Genomic DNA, 19,328 nt, shown 5'->3' with positions numbered 1-19,328 from the left:
ATATATATATATATATATATATATATATATATATATATATATATATATATATATATACTATACTGTAATAATTAATGTGCAATAACCAAGGTGCAATAATCTATTTAATACACTGTCCTACAACCCGTGCAATAATCCTGATGTAGTGACTTCTGCTATCACCACCTGAACATAAGTCAGCCCACATGTATGTATGTATGTACAAATGTATACAATGTATATGCACATACATACGCGTAGGTGCGTATGTAAGTAGGCGCATAGATATATGTATATATTTAAGTATATAGATATGTTTATATATATATAGACCACTAAGAATGTAAATGAGACATCATATGCCCATTCCTATTTCCTTTTTTTATATTTTTTGGTATTCTTTCTGATCCATTGTATATATGAAGATTCACTGTATATAACTGAATGCACCTTCCCTACTCTGAACCTTCTTGTATGAGCCGATGTGACGAGTGAATTTCTCCATTGTGAGATCAATAAAGACTATCTTATCTTATCTTATATATATATAGTATAATATATTATACTATTACATAGTAATACAAATATTATTTGTATTTTTGTTTTATTTATGTTTTTATTTACGATGATAATTTTTATTCTTTACTGTATCTCACATATTTCTTTAAAGTGTTAATGTCACAAACAAGATGTGGGACTGGGTTTAAAGTCCACACCTCCGGGAAGTGTTTCCCTCTTCCTTTTCTAGGCCAGTTCAAAAACAATCCTTGCAGTAGGGCGGGCAAAATCGAGTAGGGCCGGTGTTAAAAAGAGTATAGATTAGTCTATTATAATGACTACATGTGTGTCTTTAATTTATATAACCTTATGGTTATGATTTTTTGAACAGCGGGCCACAAAAGTGGTGGACTCCCATCCCATGACCCATGGCTCCTGGTGGTATTTTGGAGCTGGCTGTGGGTAATGAGGGCTGCACTTGACTCTGGTGAGCATCCCAGGTTCTGGGATGCCCACTGACAAATAATCCAAATGGTTGAAGGTCATAATAAATGTAAGTTACTATTACGTCAATATGGTCTACCTACTTTGATGCTGGAGCAAATCTGGACTTAATATAATCAATAAAGCAATTAGGAAAACGTCTTGAAACATCCTTTTATAGAACAAAACTGTCCTGACATATAGGCAACCAGCTTCTCAATATGGTATGCCTGAAATTCCATTACAGGATACGTGCAAAGAATTTATTTGGAGGTGGAATGACCTAACTGCTTGCTAACAGCAGAACTAAACATTTGGTCAAACTAAAAAGAAGCTTGTCCAACAGAGAATATGTGAGTTGACATGTTATTTTTCAAAATGCCCAATATCTTTCACAAAATGTATCAGAATCAGTTTGCCAAGGGTTAGTAGGGTTAGTTTGGAACTGAAATTCAAACACAGTGAGAATGTACTATTGGTTTTGTGAAATACTTTGTGACATTTGTGTTTGACATGCCTCAAAGCATCAATAATTCAAGAAGTTACAATAATCCAAATAAAGATTTTGTAAACAGTGTATTTAGCTGTTAGATTTTAAATACCCATACTAGAGTCTGTTGTGTTACCATGAAGACAGACAGCATGCTTCTTGCAATGCCACCACAGTATTTTCCGCAAGCTATTCCCACACACACACTGGGAGGGCAGGAAGGGACCCAGAAAGTCTCAGCCGATCTCATGAGGTAGCAGTAAAAGTCGCTATAATCACCTGCTTTGGTCAGGCAGCCTCCAGCTGTCCTGACAAAAAAGGGCAGGGACTGTGAGTTAACGATGACATCATCTCATGAGTTGGTGTCCAGTCTAAGATGAAGACTGGCGTCTGTGTTTACTGCACGTACTGGAGTAGACTGCCAACACACTTGTGCTTTGCCAGTTTGGCTCTCGGTCAGATGGTCACACTTAGTTAAAAGAGTAATGTAAATGCACACTAGCAGTTCAAAAACACAAAATAATACCAGGCGTGTTTGACTTTTGTAGTGTACAACTCTTTCACATACTGTACCACACAGTGAAGTATAAATCATTGCACTTAATCAGCCTGGCCTAGCACCTACTATAAGTTTATTTATTACTTTATGATTTATTTTATGGAACGGAGCCTTTCTGTGTGTAGTTTGCATGCTATCCTTAGCAGATATAGTGGGGGGGGGGGGACAACGGGGTTGGCGTCTGTCTGCGGTGGCCACTTAGCTGAGGGGTGGAAAGGAGAATCACATCATGAATGTGCCATTTGAACAACATGCAGCAATTGCATGATGTTGTCCTGTCAATAGGAAACAAAAATTCAGAGGAATGTTTCAAACACATTTTTGAATCTCTAGTATGACATGACGAAATAATGAAGTTCTGAAGACAAATTGGGTAGAATCCAGTACAAGCCAGGTGTGCTGGTGTATCAGTCATTAACTCTAAATGTAAAGAGTTTAAAGCCAACAAAATCTGAACAGGCGAGAGAGACTTAGGCCAAGAAGAAAATGCTTCTGATTTGCTAAAATAATGAATCTTTAGAATATTTTCATTCGTAGAAATTTTTATGTAGAGCAACCAAATATCCCTTTTGCAGTATAACTTTAGCTATAAAGTCATAGTGTATTTACCATTCTTAAAAAAGGAATAAAAACTGACAGTTCACATAGGTTTATCTTATTAAAATAAGACTGATCTTTTTTAACTGGGTCTTATTTTCTCCTCGTGTATGCACGGGCTCTCTCCAGGTACTCCAAGTCCAAAGAACATGATTGTTAGGTTAAACTATGAATTACACTTTATTTTAAAGAACTGGACAACCATTCACACACTTTAGTTTAAGTGTGTGAATGGTTGTCTATCTTGTGTGTCTCTGTGTTGCCCTCTGTTTCAGGGGCGACCTCACCCAATGATTGTAAAGAGGAAATATGATAATGAAGGGATGAATTCGATAGGGTTGGGCAATAATTCAGTAACAATATATATCGATTGATAGACGTATATCAGGGAAAAAAAGAAGTCAATAAAAAGTTCAATAGTTTTCCTTCCTTTTGCATCCTCGCCTATCATGTAGGCATTACATCCTCCCAACCAATCACAAACTCAGACCCAGGAACACTCTGTCACTAAGCTCCGCCCCTTCAAAGAGTTCCAAGAGCACGTGTTCTTTTTTCTTTTTTTTTAAAATGTGCAGTTTTGGTAAAAGTTGGTTAAATGAATGGTTAAGTTTGAATTCAGTGTTTGTGTCTATAAATAGGTCACTAAGGAACAGCGTAAAATGGCCAGGGCTGCACTTAAAATATATGTTCTGATTTTCTTGATAATTATCGATACTGATCAATGTGATTTATGTTTTATCAATATGCTTTATTTCTATATCATCCAGCCCTAGAATTAGACAAATACTTTTTTTTTGGTATATTTCATTAACAACAAAAACCTCACACAATTTCACAAGAACTCAGCCTTAGTTTGATTAAAAACTAAGGCTGGTGGTGGTGTTGTAGTTCTGACATCAGCAGTGTTTTGGGGGCTGCAGTTAATTTACTGGTGATTGATCAAAACTGAAGTAGAGTTCTTGGCTGCTGATCCACAGATTATCACTCTGTAAATGTTCTTCTCAGAAAATAACATGCAGGAGTGGCTACACACCAAGGGCTGAAACATTTAAACTTGATGTGTTTCTGTGGCTTTTTATTTATTCCCTGTGTTTTCTAACAATGAATGGCAATATCCTCCAAGAGACAAATGCTCTAGGTATTGCAGATTTGACACAGAGAGCTGACAAAGTGACAAAGAGGGGTAAGAGGGGAAAGTGGCTGCCTGCTATAAAGCCCTCATTTAAAACCAGTCAAGGTTGCATATTGGATCAGAAAATTGATCTGCTTACAAGACACAGTCTAAAACACCTCCTAATCTGTTTATAAGTTTCTGTTTTATTCATTCAAACTAAACGGTTTAAAATCATTACATTATCTTAGTAAACTAAAAACATTTCTGGATTATAAATCAATACATATTCTGTACAGGTCATTGATTTTATCAATGAACTGTAGCCATTACAGTTTATTGATAAAAGTGAGCCATTAGGATGTTTTATAAGGCTGGTCTATCACGACCACACTAATCCATTATTCATTCATTCTTGCTTGCTAAAATTATCAGATCTGGTATAATTTCAAACCTCACAGTCAATGCATAAAGCCAGAAATAAAGGCCAGAAATAAAGAGCTATCAGACGACATACACAATTTTGTCTAGAGAGCAGGAGGGTATAATTACAGGAATAACCTAAATTTCAAAGTCTTATGTGCTCAGACAAATATGAAAAGAATGAGCATTTTAATAAATGGTGTGAAGATCTGGAACAAACTCAGCATTTAATTAAAGCAATGTCCAAGCATAAGACTGTTTGGGAAAAGGCTCAAACTGGTTTTCTTAAAAAGATATGAGATGGAAGAAGAGCAATGGAACACCAATGGGCACTTTTAGCCATTGTTGTCCAATTATTGTGATCGTGTGGGCTATGGGCAGTAGGAAATAAATGTCCGAACGTAGATGTGTATAGGCACACGTGAATGTGTACACGTATGTTTATAATGTACAGTATATTGATTTATTTGCTTATTTAATGGACTGTAAATAGTATGGACTCATAAGTAAAGAAGGAATCAGGAATATAATTGGTGTTAAGGACTATAGAAAGGAGAAGGGATATGATTAAATAACTTTCCCTTCTTCATACCCCTTTTCAGACATAATCACAAAGCTCTATATATATATATATATATATATATATATATATATATATATATATATATATATATGTATATTGGGGTGTGACATTACATAAAAAATGTAATTTCCCATGGGTTTTGCCCTTTAAGACTATTGCTAGTGGGTTAAAGGCAAAGCAGGACATAGTCTTTGCCTCTTTTCAAGTGTTTGGACCACAAACATGAAACATCTGGTTGTAGAACAATTTCAAACTCAGCCTTCGGCATATGTGTAATTACGCACCTATTGAGGCACCCTGCATAATAGAGGAGAAATAATGTCTGGTCAGGGCGGAGGCTAAGATGACAAACCTGTTGCTGTGAAAGGTTAATATGGACTGCAACAGTTTAGAGGAGGCGGAGTGGACCAGAAGGGGAAGAACTCAGCAGCTGGATAATGTGTAATTACGCAGCGCAATCTCTGCATGCTTGAAGTGCCGCTAACCTTGCCTGCAAGATGAGTTCTTGCTGTATTTGTGCAGTCACAAACACATGAGAACTAGAGTGGTATTCATTATCAATCTGGCTGGACAGGTTAAAGTGGCGCAGCAGAGGGGGAAAATGTCTGACCACCGGGAGGCTTGATGGAACTCAGCCATAGTGACCAATAAGACTATTGGCCTACATAGATTAACGAAAAATACAAAGAAGAGAGCAAAAAGGACAAAAGAAAAGGAAAGGTTCTGTTGTCGTTATGTTGTTGAACCATTTTTGTAGAACTTGTGCTCGCAAACCAAACATATATTCCTCCTTTTTACAAACTATGTACTGTAATATTTTGTTTAATAAAAGAAAAAAGCAGAAGTTAATAAAAAAAAAACGGATCCATATGTGCGCAGCGCCAATCCAAGCTGTGCCTGGGACATGCAAAATAATGAGCACACGTTAAATAAACATATTTGCATCCACTTTTCCCAGAATGTTCAAACTTTGCACTGAAACACCATGCCGTGTGTATTCATTGAGGCAAACATAAATGGACAGCACATCTCTGTGCTATTTTGTGCTTCCTGGATCTCATTGCACATGTTAGTAAAGACGATGTGTGCCTTATTGCGCGTGTTGTCAGATTTTGGAGGCACATAAAGGTTTTTGTAATAGTATCGGCAAGAATTGAAAACTACTTCCACCCCTGATTATAATGCACTATGAACTACTTCCAATAGCGTTCTGCCAAATGGGAACAAGTGCAGCCCATAAGACAGCTGGAAAGGCTCAAACAACATGACACAGGAGTCTGCAGTATGCGTCCAATGTCAGAAGACATTGATCTGATGAGACATAATGACGTCTGTGGGAGACATTTCCAGTACACAAAAACTCCACCCAACAATTCACAAGGCCCAAAGCATCTACTGCTATGATGCCGTCACCAAAACCCTCGGGAAACCCTGGATATCATTTGCCATCATTTTAAACAGACAAAACGAAATTGGGGGCAAAAAAGGGGCCTCCTCATTACTTTACTGTGTGCTAGAACAACATAGAAACAAATCTCCTCAACTTGACAGATCATATATAAATCGCATCTCTGTGCAAACAACTTGCATATGTGCAAGCAAGTGTAACTTTCCGTATTCCACAATAAGAAAAAAAATCCCTTTTAGTAGACGCAAAACAATCCATTTAGAAGGTTACTTAAACCAATCCATGTTCTGACATTTAGTCATCCAAGTCAAAGGCAACCTTGGCAAACATTGTATTGCATCAGTTTTGTAACCGCATCCTCCTTATTTGTACTCTAATACTCAAAGATGATTCTTACCTGAAGTATTCTGAATCTCCAAGCTTGTTTGCTTGAACTGATCTTCAGTGACCGCTGAAGTTGCAGCTGTGACTATGCCGGTTACGTCTGATGCCGTAGGTGAGACTGAAATAATCTTTGCCCCATCGTTTGCTTCTGTGTCCTCCTCTGTCAGGGTTTCTGCAGAATGGGTGTGCTCAGTTGTTGACAATGTCACATCTTCAGCTAAGGTGCTGCTTTCAGTCTGGATGCTAACAGTCACATTAGCGTTTATCTCTGTCTTTTGTGTAGTTTGTGTTTCAATGTCAAAAACCTCTGTTGTGTCTGTGGTGCCCGTCTCATTTCCCGGCACAGTGTTGAGCCCAGGGGGAGGGCCAGTTGTTGTGGGGGGCGTTGGTTCAGAGGTAGAAGCAGCAGCAGCAGCAGAAGTAGGGACGCTGCTGATTGAGCTGGATGAGAACACTTGAAACGGTTGCGCAGGTGGGGGAGCCTGGAGAAGAAGATCAGTAACAATCCCATCATAGTCTGGGACTGGTGTTGATGCTAATCCAGGAGCTGCAATGGATGGTGTTGATTCAGAGAAAACAAACGTTTCTTTGCTGTCCCATTCAGTTGATTCTGTAGGGATATCTGTGATATCAGAGGTAATATCTGTAGCAATCCTGTGGGTCACAACAGTTTTCTCTGTTTTTCCCTCTGCAAACCTGGCCGCTGTACTTAAAGAATCATCTGGCAGAAGTACATCAGGTTGGATTGTGCTGATTTTAATCACAGAGCTGGCATCTGGATCTTCAATGGATATGGTGGAACCAGTGCTATCTGTTGTCATTTGCATTTCAGTGATCACGTCCCCACGGGAAGGAACAGATTCAAAGCTGTCCAGTGTAAAGTAATTTATGTCAAACTCTCCTGGCTGTGTCATGACATCAATCTCATCAGGATCCTCTTTGATTGTCGGTGCAATGGTTGTGATTAATAGATCTTCTTGGTCGGAAGGAGTGGGCCGAGGTGGGGTCATGCTGGTAGAGAACATTGATGTAACATCTGTGGAAACATCATAATGTGTAGACTCCGCTGCCTCTTCTGTTGTGCCTGATGATGTGCTGATAACACTGGTGGATCTGGTGGTGGTGGTGGTGGTGGTGACTTCTTGTACAGACATATCCACAAGAAACATCTGGTTGAACGTGTCTCTCCCTCCTAAACAACAGCACAAACGCAAAATTATAGAAAATATTAATGATTTGGGGGAAAACCTGCAAGCAATGCATTTGTATGAAGTTAATGTGTGAATTATCTCTATACATGTATGTCCTACAGATGTAACAATGACGTGATTAGCATTTCTAAGATTAAAACTTGCATCTAAGAAGACAATTTTTCATTTCACCGAGCAAAATTGAATGCTTCACATTTAAAACGTGCAAAACTGTTTCAACATTTACTTTATTTAGGGTCGTGAAGGAGGGTTAAGCTTACAGTTTTGCTGTGATGCCTTTTCAGTTGGTTAGAGATAAAAATGTATGTTTCCTAGAAACTTTAGCACACGCAACGGCCTCTCCTAACTCCCACTGCTGTTTACACCAGCTTTAAAAAGAATCCTCAATTTTTTTAAAGATGCAAAGCTAATTGCTAATTGCTCTGAGCTCTAACTTTTATCAGTTTAATGATCTTACGTTTATACATGACAAACTGGGATATTCCATGGCTAGTGAGGTCATTGTTTGTTCTTTTTTATATATGTGCCCTTTGAACGTTTCTCCAAACATTTCCTGATCTGCCTAAAAGGGTTCCAATGATTCTAACGGAGGATTTTAGTTGTATATAAACTTGAAGAGATCAAGTCCTGTGGTTTTGTTACAGTTTCTCACTCTTTGCCATTACTTCTGTTCCTGTGGTCCACCTGTCTTTTATCACTGCTGCATTTTTTTGTTTGGCTGAGTGAAGGGTTACAAGTACCTTATCTCATGAGTTTATCATGAGAATTTAGACGATAAGTAATTTTAGGTCATAAATGACATCCAAAAGGGGGTCCTCTTCATTTCTGTTCCACTGTGCTCTTTTATTCACATAGACTAATAAAAAGCTAATTCCACCCTTGGTGGCACTGAGAGATTTCATAAAAGGCAGCTGTTGACCATTACGTAGTAGGCCTTTGCTCATGAAACTACAGCAGGCCTAAATGTGACATAAGGAGTGAGACACACTTTTTCCGTCATAGGAAAATGAGGGTCTGCTCTCAGGAGTACTGCATTATATCACTGACGCATTTGAACTGTTGCTGTTATAGAGGCCCTTGCTTCTTTCAGCCAAATTCAAAGACTATTCAGCAAACAATCATCTCTTTTTTCCCATTACACGCAGCTACCCTTCCCATGTATTTGTGTTTAGCTTAAGTGACAATGGTTTAGATAATATTTTTCCTCCCGAGATCGTACTGCAGGCTGTAAAGAAAGAAAGGATGGAGTCCCACCAAAAGGGGGTACTTAAAGAGCACTTACACCAAGGTGTAAATACAACTTGGCTGAGAGAGCTGACATGACATACACAGAGCAGGAGGTGAGTGAGGCATGTTTGCGTGCACTCTGAACTCCGTGGGGACTTATCACTGCGAGAGTCAGCATGGCCCAGGGGTAGAAAATGACCAGGCGGTGGTCAGCTTATCTGTCCAGTCTCTCATTTGTAAAGATGGAAAGGCCATGTCAGAGGTCACCAAGGATGACTGAATTTAGAAGTCCAGCAGTAGCTTTTGTCCATTATCCAAACGTCTGCTCAGATAAGTACAAGTGAGAATGACAGAAGCAAAACTGACAGCGGAAATAAGAGTTGAAAGATGCGAGGGGAGGCGGGGCAGATAGTGTGTCTAAAAGGGCTGCAGTATTAGGCACTTTTACAGCCTTTCTAAGGCATTACTATTATCTGTTATTAGGTCTTACCCTGGGGATACTGACACAAGCACAGTTGGACGGTTTCATATAATTCTGCTAACATTTAGGATACCAAGAAGAGATCCGGTCCTGAGATTTCCTCTCAAATCAGTATGGTTTGTAAGGGGAAAAAAGCAAATTTCTTTATAAATCTAGGCCCTTCTTGACCTAACCAATTTACCCTTTGGGTTTTCATCAAGTTCAATAATTCATTTATATTCATTATGACTATGATTACAGCTAAATAAATACACAACCTTAATGTAAATACTATCTAAAGATGTTGACTTTTTAAAGGAAAAAGAAACCTTAATCAGGACAACAGGAAGTCATTAAGTGTAACAAATTAAAGTGACTATTCCTCGACCTCAACTCTTGAAAAATATAATCGGTTATTATTTGTCAATTAGGAAATAAATCTGGGTAATTGCAGTCCTATGGTGGTACATGCAAGTGCTAGACTGCACTATGATCTACAACAAATGGCACAATGCCTTTTAAAAATTCATCAATCTATTTCCCTTCTGTTGTTGCTAAAACTCTAATTTAAATACCAGGCACAAAAACAAAAGTGGTGAAGAAAACAAATAATAGGATAAATATTTTCTGCTCAGTTTAGCATGAGAGAATGTGTATAATGGTGTATACGTTGTTAAACGTGTAGGAAGGTGGAAGTGAATAAAAGGACCTGAGTTCTTAGCATTTAGGCTTCGGTCTTGCTTGGAAACGTTATCTGCCCACACTGTTGGGAAGTATTTCATCAAGCTTTTTTAGATTTGGGGATTATATAATAATTACTCAGCTACTTTGAGATGTAATTCTTTTAAAAACTGAAAAGCAAAACTTGTTTGCTTTTGCTTTTGTCTTCGAGATGTAGAAAAAAAATGTAAGCACAATTATCCCGTGTTGTTCACTTAACTTTGAAGATAAGTTAAGAATACTTCTCTGGCACTTCATTTGAGGTTTTATAATTGAAATGAAAGTACTAACTTGCAATGTTGCTCTTTATTGTCTTCCTGAAAGATCCAAGACAATCCTGCTATCCCATTCGTCTTCATAAAATAACCATCAAGAGCCCAACTATTTTATTAGCCCATCCTCAAACATAGAGTATAGTATATAATATAAAGTATATGTATGTCCTCAGTTAGCTGTGTGTGGTATGAGCTCTCAGGTTAGTTGGTCCTTTACAGCAAAAAGCATGAACCCAGCAAAAAAAACAGGAGGGGTGTAGAGCTGAGGATCTCGCTGAGATAATTCTTAGGCATACATGCCTAGTGTTAAATTTGATTGTTCAGTAGCTAAGGCATGTCCTGCACATTTCAAGAATTCATGTCAACCTGTTCTTTACCTTTAAAACAATAAGCTCCAAACTTCCTGGAAGGTTCTGGAAAGCAGGTCTGGTTTCTGTAGCGATACAGCGTCCTGACGCCCATCTGGCCTCCGCCACAGGGAATTCTGGGCTGGACAACAGGGTGCCGCACGCTGCCATCCGAGAGCCAGCCGTAGTCACATCTGTCAAGTCCCATTCTCCACGCCGCGTGGAGTTGACCAGTGGATGCCAGGACAGCATGGTGCTTTTTGCACTCTTCAATGGCCTCCAAAAATGTTAGCTTACGGGCCGTAGGAGCGTAAAAGACTTCACCTGAGTAGGAAAAAGGCATAAATGAAGTCTTCAGAGAAGCAAAGCACACAACTTAGTATCCAACCTAAAGACTGCTTTAAACACGAATTAAAACAAAACCGCTTTGTTGTTACAGTGCTGGTTAGTCATAATGTTTTGTTTAATTCAGCTGATTGACGAAGACCATAAATATAAAATGTCGAACATATTAACATTTTTCTCAGTAAATATATTTCTAACAAAGCTTTGACAGCCAATTCACACCACATGATCCAGGCATACAAAAAAAACCCAACACAAATAAGTCTATAGATTAAACTATGTGTGATAAAATGAATTAACAGAAGGAATACTTGATGAAAACAAATGGGACTTTGAAAGGTAAAAGAAAGAGAAATAACTGCTGTTATATGTCAGTATTTAAAATCCAGTCCTGTTACCTATCAGTGCCAATTAAAACTAGCTAATCTTGTTCTAAATAATGGCCTGCAAAAGGTTTATATGCAGTATCAAGGTTTTGAGCAAGATGCATCTAATAATGGGTGAAAGTAAAGATCTCTTTCAAGATTTTCTCAACTTTATAGTTGCTAAACATCTTGATGCATTTCTAAACTTCTGAAAGTGTCAGTAATCACCACAGGGGTCTAAATCATAAGCAACAATTCTGTTAGAGGAGTGCATATACTATTCAATTCCAGAAAGAGCTCAAATAAACAGGTAAACATTTTTATTCAGGAAAACTATCATGATGTACAAATTTCAAAAGAGCTCTCTGCTAGCTCCTTGTATAAGACTCCACTGCTGAAGAAAAAGCATGCTGAAGCACCATTAAAGCTTCTGCAGAACATATTGATGAGCTAATGACAAATTTGAATCTAGCCAGATTAGACTAAATTTAACCAGGGACGTCAATGAAAACTCTTGGCCGTGTGTTGGGGACACACAGCCACACAGGTGGTTTAAGACAAAATAAATGAAACTTCTGGAAAGGCCCGATCAATCAATCAATCGGTCTTAGTCCAATAAAAAATCTTTTGAATGGACAGGATCAGAGCACACAGAAAAGGCCCCCTAAAAACTCCAAGTTCTAAAGACAGACTGTGTAAAAGAAGTTTCAGTAAGCATGTTCCAATACTCTTTACCTGTGCCATTCCACTTTATTACACATTATGTTTGTTTTTTTGTTTTTTGTTTGTTTTTTTGTATGTGTGGATCGCTTCGGTTGCTACTGACATCTGGTGTGAAATATATTTATAGTGATAAACTATGATTTCGACACTTATTTTCCTCAAATGTTATCTGAGCCTTTATTTTCTGTCTTAAAGAGAAAGTGCATGGTTTAATTTATTACCAAATCAGAGCAGAAACCACAGCCTCTGGCCATTTTTTATGGGTTTTGGACAGCATTCAAAAGACAATATCAACAATAATCTGGAGCTAATAAATAAAAGAGGGTGTGGTTTATTCATGCATGTACTGATAATATGTGTGTTATGCAGCTTTATCGGCAGATCTGAACTGTCAAAACTGTTTGTTCAACATCTGTTTGCAGATATCCTAACATTAAATATTGTGAGCTCTAAACATTGCCCTAAACAAAGCCCAGATAAGTAGGGCAAATGTTGAGAGGTGGCTGGAATTTAAATGTGACAACAGGGATATTAATCATCATAAAATACTGTAGTGCAGTTTAGTCCAGTAACAGCAATAGACCGAACTGGTCAGTGAATAGACAGGAAAAAAAAGACTGAGCACTGCCAAAGACAGTTAAAGATCTAATTATCACATTTTTGTTGGGGACTTTTCAAAAACCACTAAAGCCATTATTTCAAGTCAAATTATTAGAAGCTTCAGCTTTCACAAAATGCAAGGCTGGTTTGTGCAACATAGTTCCTATAAACAATTAAGTTTCTAGCATTACTGCTTTTTAGTGGTGGTAAAAGCTATTTCACCTGAAGCGTCTGAAGTCTCACAGTCTCAAAACTACACTACATTACTTACCATCAAGTTTGTCAACGTAACAGTAGACATCATAGGTGTCCAAAGGATTTCTGACTCCATATGACCTAATACCAGGGGTCATTTTAAGATTTCCAAGGCAGCCGTTTCTTGGTCTAGTAATTGGGTATCTGTACAAAAAGAGCCAGTATTCAGTATTATCACGTCGTTGTCATTTATAGGTACTGTATATGTACACCATATAAATAAACTGTAGTGTTGAGTGCTGGAGCTGACCTCACTGTCTGGTCAGCGATCCACCCAGCGTCGCACTGGTCAAATCCGTCGTCATACGCTGCTTTCAGCTGAGCGTAGGTCGCTATGGTTGCTCCAATATCTTTGCAAGTTTGGACAGCTTTCTCGTAATTCAACGTATACCTGCTGGTGTTTGCTCGATAATGAAATACAACACCTGGCAATAAAAAAAAGTTAGAAGAAGAAGAAAGAACCATTCAAAGATCGAAGATAATCAAGTATTTCACACACAGTTGAAGACATTCATCTGTAATGCATTAGCATAAATCCAGGGTGGTAAATTCTGGCAAGTTTCTTGTAAAGCGCTCTCCACGGGTGAAATAAATGAGCCTCTCAGCGTCTTTGGAAATGAGGAGGTTTGCAATGAGCCGAGAGGATATGTGAAATACTCACACTGTTCACCACAAATGAACAAGATAACTGCATGTGATGCCATGGCCCTGAAATCCCCATATTTGTGGACGATAAACAGGCGCTTCAGATTTGATTGATAGTCTCAATTAACATTGCAGATTGTTGGAAAGGAGGTCAGGCAGATTGTAAACCAAAACTATCCCAGTTCCCCCACCCATACAGTGTCGCCCATATTACTTCCCTGAAATCATGTAAAAAGAAAACAACTGAACTAGGTGAAGACTCGTGAGCTTGTGTCCCACATTGGCGCATTACTTTTTCAAAATAGTGAAACAAACTGCTTGTTTGACAGTGCCGTCAAAGCTCCAGTTAGAAAACAAAAATAACACAAGGTGGCATACAATATCACAGATAATCATCCAGTGATGTATCCCAAAGCTGGTATGCAACATGTGGAAGGCTGCCTATATTTAATGTCTAACTGTTTACTGGGTTGGACTGATGAGGACCATAAAGGTAAAACACTGCAGCTCTCACATTATTTCCATGTTACACCCACAACTTTTAATTTATTTCATAGGGAATTCCTCACAAAGTAACAACTAATTATAGAGAAAAAATGTCACTTGACATTTTTTATACAAGTTTAATTCTGATAACTGTGGCGTACATTTGAGTTCATCCTCCTAAGTCAGAAACGTGTGCACGTCTTTAGAAGCTTGATGGATAGAACATGGAACATTTTTCTATGAGAGGTTCAAAGCTTGGGATATTCTTTTCTAAAGCTCCTTCAAACTTCTCCACACATTTCCCCCTGTCCTGTCTGCTGTGTTACTTGGTCTTTATGATGCTGTTTGTTCCCCCCAATCTTCTCTAACAAACTTCTGAGCCTTCACAGAACAACGAGGAAACCTCCATCCACCCAGCCATCAAAATTCCTTCTCTGATCTAAGATCTGGTGATGGAGGCAAACGGTCCAGGAGAGAAACCCAGACATCCCTCTCCTCAGTGACATCCTCCAGCTCATTCTGGGGGATCCCAAAGCCTGATGGGATATACAGTATATATAGTCCCTCCAACGAGTTCTGGGTCTTCTCCAGGGTCTCCTACCAGTGGGAGGCGCCAGGAAGGTCCCCAAATGGAGGCACCCAGGAGGCATCCTGATCAAATGCCCAAACTACCTCAACTGAGAAAACATACTTAGAAGAAAGTTAACTATATTCATTAATTAAAATTCTAAGGCCAATGTATTGCTCTGGATTTTGTTTGGTGCTATCAGGATTTAAATGGCAGAAAAGGTTTTTAAAACAATGCATTGTTTTCTTTTGACTCCACAAACAGGTTCTTTGTTACCCTGTGACCTAAAAACCTATTGAAATACTTTGTTTTGGAGTTGAAATGTCCCCAAATGTGTAAATGTTCAAATGTGATTTTTTTTTCATGGACAAGGCCTTAAATTCTCTTTTAAATCTTTTTAAGGAGGGCCCTCTAAAGCAAGAACTGAAAGCTGTTGTTACTTCTCAGTAACTACTAGGCAGCTGCAGCTATCAAAGCTTGGCTCTCACATCCTCTTTACATTGCTATCATCACTTGTACTCCATTTCTCTCTTATTTCTCTCTTTCAGCAATCCACCTCTGCAAATTTCATAAATGTCATCTAATTCCACAATGATATAAGGAGGAAACTGTGAACATCTTACCGCTGACATCAAGGTTTACAGTATCATGGGTGTCTTCAATGCCATATGTGACCTCACAACTGTAAGTGCCAGCATCACTAGCACGCAGCTTGACCATTGTCAAGGAGGCGTCGCCAACATCCTCAGGGTGGCTGGGCACTGACACACGGTTCCTGTAGCTGGAGCCTATCTTGATGACCCCGTTTTGGGCAACCAGCACTGTAGACTTTTCCTGCCCGTTCATTTTGGTCCATTTGATCCGTAAGTAATCTTTGCCATAATTGGCCGCTTCATTTGTACCGATGACTGGCGCTGATGTTGGGATTGTGGAGAAGAAGCAGGGAAGATTTACCTTCCCCGAGAGGGACCCAGAGATTGGTTCGATCACTGATAATGCGTTTGGTGCTGAAAGGCAAAAAAAAAAAAGACAAAACAGTTAAATGCTGTTCTTAAATGCATTTTTCACCCACCACCCTATTTATAATCTTTGTGTACTCTTCCCCCAGCATATTCAAGAAGACACTTTACACAGCCTGGCTCATTAACACTGAAAGGGTGTGACAACTACGCCCAGCCTAATAAAAAAAAAAAAAAACACATGCATCATGTTTTGAAAGTGACTCTTGGAAAGTTAAACCTCATCTTTAAAATGATGGGTGTGGGAACAAATTCCCCACTGAATGCAGGGCATGTACAACGTGTTTGTATGGAGTTGAAGTAAGCGTTTAGAACAGTGAAGAGAGTCATGGTTGAATCACTTGATGTTACACCTCTGCTTAATTATCTGCATCTAATGCTCCCTCTTAGACAGTTATATTGCAAATGTTCAGAAAATAGTGTTAGCGTTAATAGCCATATGCTGACATTTACATTATTTTAAGATGGTAGTGTCCAGGGGGGTTCTAGACAGGGGCCAACAGGGGCCAGTGCCACTGGAGAACTGGTCCTGGCCCCTGTTATGGCCCCTAAAGAGATGACATTAAATACATTTCTTACGATTATATTGGCAAAGAAATCGGAGCTGATTTGTCTTTTGGACCAATTTAATTTTTTACCTTTACAGTTTTACTCAACAAGCAATAATTTAAAAATTAAGCTGCAGTTAAAGAGCCACAAGTGGCTCTTCGGCTCACCTGTTATATTAAATGATGAAATATTGCCCTGTTTTGTTTTGTTTTCCAATCATTTGTTGTGTTGCCCCCCTTCCCCCCTCCCCCCTCATTTGTAGAACACATCCTCTTCTTTAGAAAAAATACAAAGATGATTTTTGGGGGAAACAAATATATTTTAAGATAGGCAAGCCCATAAAACTTTGAGGTCAATGTGAGGCTAAACATCCAACATCTAACTTTTGTGTGTAGTGCCCCAAAACTCTAGCTAGTGGACATAACATCATCCTAAATCTGACCCTGGCAACATGTAAGGTGTTAACTATTCGCAATCATTTAACAGAACCTCACTTCAAACATTATGAATTATCCTGTTAAGTGAGTAATCCTCCGAGCTCCGTATGAACTCAACAATGCATCCACAGCATTGAAATCAGATTTATTTTCAGTGTTAACATGCACAATCTCCTGTTTAACTCCCATGTGAAGACATTTTACAATGTGAAGCAAATCGCAGACACAAATCAATAGCAGTAGGTTGGATCACTCAAAGCTCAACCAAAACCAAACCAAATTACCATTTTCTTCTTTTTGGGGAAGGTTTTTGAGGGGGAGGAAAAGAAAGAGTTGCCATTCACAGGGAACAATGTAGAGAATGTCTAGGAAACACTGGTGAAGCTGCCCTAGAGGCATAGGTATGCTTTAACAGGAGGCCTTATTAGCATGTGTAATGAAAACAGCTGTTCCGTCTGCAGACCAGGAGCTCCGTCTAATTGAAAGGTGTTCATAGCTAGGGTGGCATGGGGGCTGAAGCGACCCCGTGTATAAACCACAGTACTCATGTAACTTTCCCCTTTAATCAGCGATACAAATTGAAACGCTGAAGACTTGTCAGCTTGCTGCATAAATTATAAGTGTAGACCCACAGATAAATGGGCCTAGTTTCAAAACACACACTTGAGAAGAAAGGGTTTTAAACTAAATCCAAGATCAAAATATATAAAAGAAACAAACAGAAAAAGGGGGAAGAGCAACAGAGGAGTTCCCAAGAGAGAGAAAAGGAGACTCACCAGTTGCATATGCTGCATCACAGAGATAGTATAACCACAGGATATGCTTGATATTTAGAATCATCTGAAAAAGGAAAAGGTTATATTAGGAAACAATGTCTAAATAGATAACGTTTATTTTCAGAAGCATCTTAAATTAAAGTGATTTAAATAGCTATTACACTTTTTAAACACTCAAAAATAAAATAATTGTAGTGAAGTATGCACATTTTATTTTCCTTATATAGCAAGAACATGAAAAGCATCATTTTTGAAAGATCACATTGACTCCGAAATATTCTACCAAGCTGATTTTGTGTATGTGTGTTGTTTAATCCAGGGAGTTGAGTCAGCACGATATTTGCTGCTATATAATGACACAATCTCATGTTTCCACTGAACATGTGGGTGGTGGAGCTGAGAGGTAAAACTTCCTGTGGGGTCAAACCGGGAGTTTTTTTTTTTTTTTTTTTTTTAAGACAGGAGGACAGGAGCAGCAAGCCCTCATTAGCACCCCACTGTATAAACACAAGGGGTTGGGTCTCAATAGGAGCTGAAAACTGTGGGAACCCCCCATCTAACCGCAATTAGCAAGGACTCATCACAACTAAATCATCATCAGCAAATAGCATCATCAAGAGTGATCGCAATCCCGTGTGTGCGCAATCAAGAATAAACTGAAGAAAAGAGTTCTAGCCCTGGCTTCGGAAAATAAAATAAGTATTATTTATTAAACAATGGGCTGTCAGCTGATGAGCTGGTTGAACTTGTCTTTCTATGAAATCTTAATAAGAGTAATTCAAAGGAGATCTCCTACTGCAGCATCACCCATGGTTCCAGATTTTAGGAGTCTGATGCCCCGCTCGGACCGTGGACGCTCCTCACTGTGAAAGATAAGCGCCTATACTGCCGACATCATTGGTTCAGGGACTGATTGCACGTCTGCCAGCGTGCCCTTTTCACGACAATGACTACTTTAATGTCAAATAAAAAAAAGATAAACGTGTGAATGATAAAACGTCATGAAACTGGATGACCTGATGTTCTAAACTTGCTGTCCTTAAAACAGCAGCGGGACAGAAGTTATCTAAGGACATTGCGCATCACTGGGTACATTTGCAAACTGATAAGTGGGTTCACACTCGGTGATTTGCTTTAATCAGGAATATATTATTACAACATAGTGTTACATCTTTAGAAAACATTCAACAGTGATATGAGGAGCCACATTTTCTCACACTTCGCTTCGGGGAAAGTATAAAAATAGAAGCAAAAAAATACTTACGTTTAAATTAGTTTTATTCCATTAAACAAAAGAAATCGGTTAAATAAACTAAACTGAGCTGATCCCAACGCGCCACATGCGTGCGTTAAACAGAGCCTGGATAGGTCCACTCCAAATTGAGGCAGCAGAACTTTTTTTTTTCTTCTTCCCGGTGAGCCTGACTCCTCTCTAGATGATGCGCCGTCCTACTCCAGCGTGGTTTTGGATCTGTGCGCATCGGCAGAATCCCGTGAAATGTTGGCAAGAAACAAGTTCAATTTTGCCTAAGCCACGCTGTTATTTCGTCAGAGAGGAGGAGCCCATTTAAAAGTGAATGAGACACCTTGTGGAGGAGGGAAAAGTATCCAATTGACCATGTGCAGGAGAGGAAGCGGCTTCTCACTCAGACTGATGTGGCACAAATGGTGTCTTCTGCCGTTTACTGCCTTCATGAAGTGGGCGCATTTCACCCCGAGCATGCAAGTGGCATGAAATTATTCAAATCAAACATTGTTGTTTTTATATGCTTATTTAAACTTCCGAAATGGATCGCCGGGCATGG

The 19,328-nt window shown here is 38.9% G+C and overlaps 1 protein-coding gene across 1 annotated transcript; it reads right to left on the bottom strand.

The window, feature by feature from the left end:
• Window positions 1-1,738: 1,738 nt before the first annotated feature.
• LOC118564782 (aggrecan core protein-like) lies at window positions 1,739-18,993 on the bottom strand. The gene is made up of 8 exons (XM_036143853.1): window positions 18,788-18,993; window positions 17,524-17,587; window positions 15,366-15,749; window positions 13,294-13,468; window positions 13,060-13,187; window positions 10,786-11,079; window positions 6,529-7,707; window positions 1,739-1,758 (listed from the first exon to the last, which is right to left on the bottom strand). Exons 2-8 carry the CDS (start codon window positions 17,585-17,587, stop codon window positions 1,739-1,741), a joined length of 2,244 nt encoding a protein of 747 aa, XP_035999746.1. The 5' UTR covers window positions 18,788-18,993.
• Window positions 18,994-19,328: the final 335 nt, after the last annotated feature.

This window comes from Fundulus heteroclitus, chromosome 12, assembly GCF_011125445.2.
Source record: "Fundulus heteroclitus isolate FHET01 chromosome 12, MU-UCD_Fhet_4.1, whole genome shotgun sequence".
NCBI classification, from domain to species: domain Eukaryota; kingdom Metazoa; phylum Chordata; class Actinopteri; order Cyprinodontiformes; family Fundulidae; genus Fundulus; species Fundulus heteroclitus.
The sequence above is the reverse complement of the archived record's forward strand: the minus strand, read 5'-3'. Positions and strand labels throughout refer to the sequence as shown.

Coding starts and splice junctions, on each gene's coding strand:
- LOC118564782 (XM_036143853.1), bottom strand. CDS start 17,587: ATGATTCTAAATATCAAGCATATCCTGTGGTTATACTATCTCTGTGAT. Junction 15,750..17,523: donor TGATGCAGCATATGCAACTG/GTGAGTCTCCTT, acceptor TTTGCCTTTCAG/CACCAAACGCATTATCAGTG. Junction 1,759..6,528: donor GGAGATTCAGAATACTTCAG/GTAAGAATCATC, acceptor CTTTTTTGTCAG/GACAGCTGGAGGCTGCCTGA.